Source organism: Apteryx rowi, unplaced genomic scaffold, assembly GCF_003343035.1.
Source record: "Apteryx rowi isolate R43461 unplaced genomic scaffold, aptRow1 scaffold_11, whole genome shotgun sequence".
In the NCBI taxonomy this organism is placed as follows: Eukaryota; Metazoa; Chordata; class Aves; order Apterygiformes; family Apterygidae; genus Apteryx; species Apteryx rowi.
In genome coordinates, this window is record NW_020447308.1 from 3,427,752 (window position 1) to 3,429,338 (window position 1,587).

The following is a 1,587-nucleotide window of genomic DNA, read 5'->3' on the forward strand; positions in this document are numbered from 1 at the left end:
AGCAGCAGCAGCAGCAGCAGCAGCAGCAGCACATCGAGTGCGTGGTGTGCGGCGACAAGTCGAGCGGCAAGCACTACGGCCAGTTTACCTGCGAGGGGTGCAAGAGTTTCTTCAAGCGCAGCGTCAGGAGGAATCTCAGCTACACTTGTCGTGCCAACAGGAACTGTCCCATTGACCAGCACCACCGCAATCAGTGTCAGTACTGCCGCCTCAAAAAATGCCTCAAAGTTGGCATGAGACGGGAAGGTATTGGGATTTCATTTGTTTTCCAATTCTCACTCACTGCGCTGTTTGTTGTTTTTTTTTATATATATATATAATTATTATTACTATTACTACTTTTAATACCCCCCCCGAACCCCGAACCCAACCAGAACCTCCCCCCCCCCTTTCCCCGAATAAACGTAGAGAAACTTTCTCTTAATGGAAGGAAGAGGTGCTGGAGAGGGTGGGCTGGGAAGCGGAGGCAGGGGCTCTTGCATGCTTCCCCCTGCCCTCCTAATTGATTTGTGTTTGTTTTGATTTTGCTGATGGAGGTTTGCTGGAAGTGGAATTTTAGTTTCACGCCGCTTAGCAGCGAGATGACGGTTCTGACGTGTGCTGACTTCTTTTTTTTTCTTCTTCTTCTTCTTTTTTTTTTAATACTTCCCCCCCTGCATGTCCAGCCTTACCCCCCGTGCCTGTAGCAGCCCTGCGCGCGTGTGGACACACACACAGAGCCCCGCCACATAGGCACACACACACATATAGATATGTATCCCCCAGCCTCAGACTGCAGTTTTACACAGGCGGTTCAAATTACTCCTACAATGGGGCTCAGCCTGCCGAGGCTCCGCAGCGCTCCGCTGTGGATCCCCAGCCGGATTGTGCTCCTTAAAAAAACAATAATTATATATATGTTATATGTGTATATATATATGTGTATATATATATGCATGCGTGTGTGTGTGCATGCATATGGCAGCGTGCCGTCCCTCGCGGTTAGGGCCCTTTCGCTCCGCCGCCCGGTGCCGGCTCGCCCCGGCGGGGCAGAGCGGAGCGCGGCTCGGCGGCGGCGGCGGAGGGGGAGCCCGGCCGGGCGCCGCGGGCTCCTCGGGCTCCTCTTTGTGTCGCTGCCGGGGCGAGGGGCCACACACAGAGGCGGCCCCGGGGCGGCCGCTGCCTCTGCCTCTGCCTCTGCCTCGGCCGCCGCTGTCACCGGCGCGAGGCGGCAGCCAGGCGCCAGGCCCGCTCTGCGCCCCGGCCTCGCGTGGGGACCTGCCGCGGGCCGCCTCGCCGCCGCGTCCCTTTGCGTTTCTCCTCTAAAAGGGGAGGGAAAAAAAAACATATATATATATATATATCTATAAACAGCGGCCGCCTGGGTGGGGGAGCGAGGCGTGCGGGACCGGCGCCGGGGATTTTGAACTGAAGTGCTCCTTCCCTCCCTGCCCCCCACCCCGCTGCCCCGGCCTCAGATCAATGCGCCGTTTTGTTGTTGGGTTCGGGGGTCTTTTTTTAAGCCGTAACGAGGAGAAATACCCCGGCACACAAAGACGTATGCTGCATAGCCGAAGGAGGGGGTGCTGGGGGGGAGGGGGGCACAAC

At 57.1% G+C, this 1,587-nt stretch overlaps 1 protein-coding gene across 1 annotated transcript in view; it reads left to right on the forward strand.

Moving 5' to 3' along the window:
- NR2F2 (nuclear receptor subfamily 2 group F member 2) overlaps positions 1 to 1,587 on the forward strand; it is a 12,251-nt gene that overhangs the window by 6,458 nt on the left and 4,206 nt on the right. Inside the window, exon 2 of the mRNA XM_026073259.1 lies at positions 3 to 246. Within this exon, the coding sequence (XP_025929044.1) occupies positions 3 to 246 (244 nt within the window). The remainder of the gene's footprint in view (positions 1 to 2; positions 247 to 1,587) is intronic.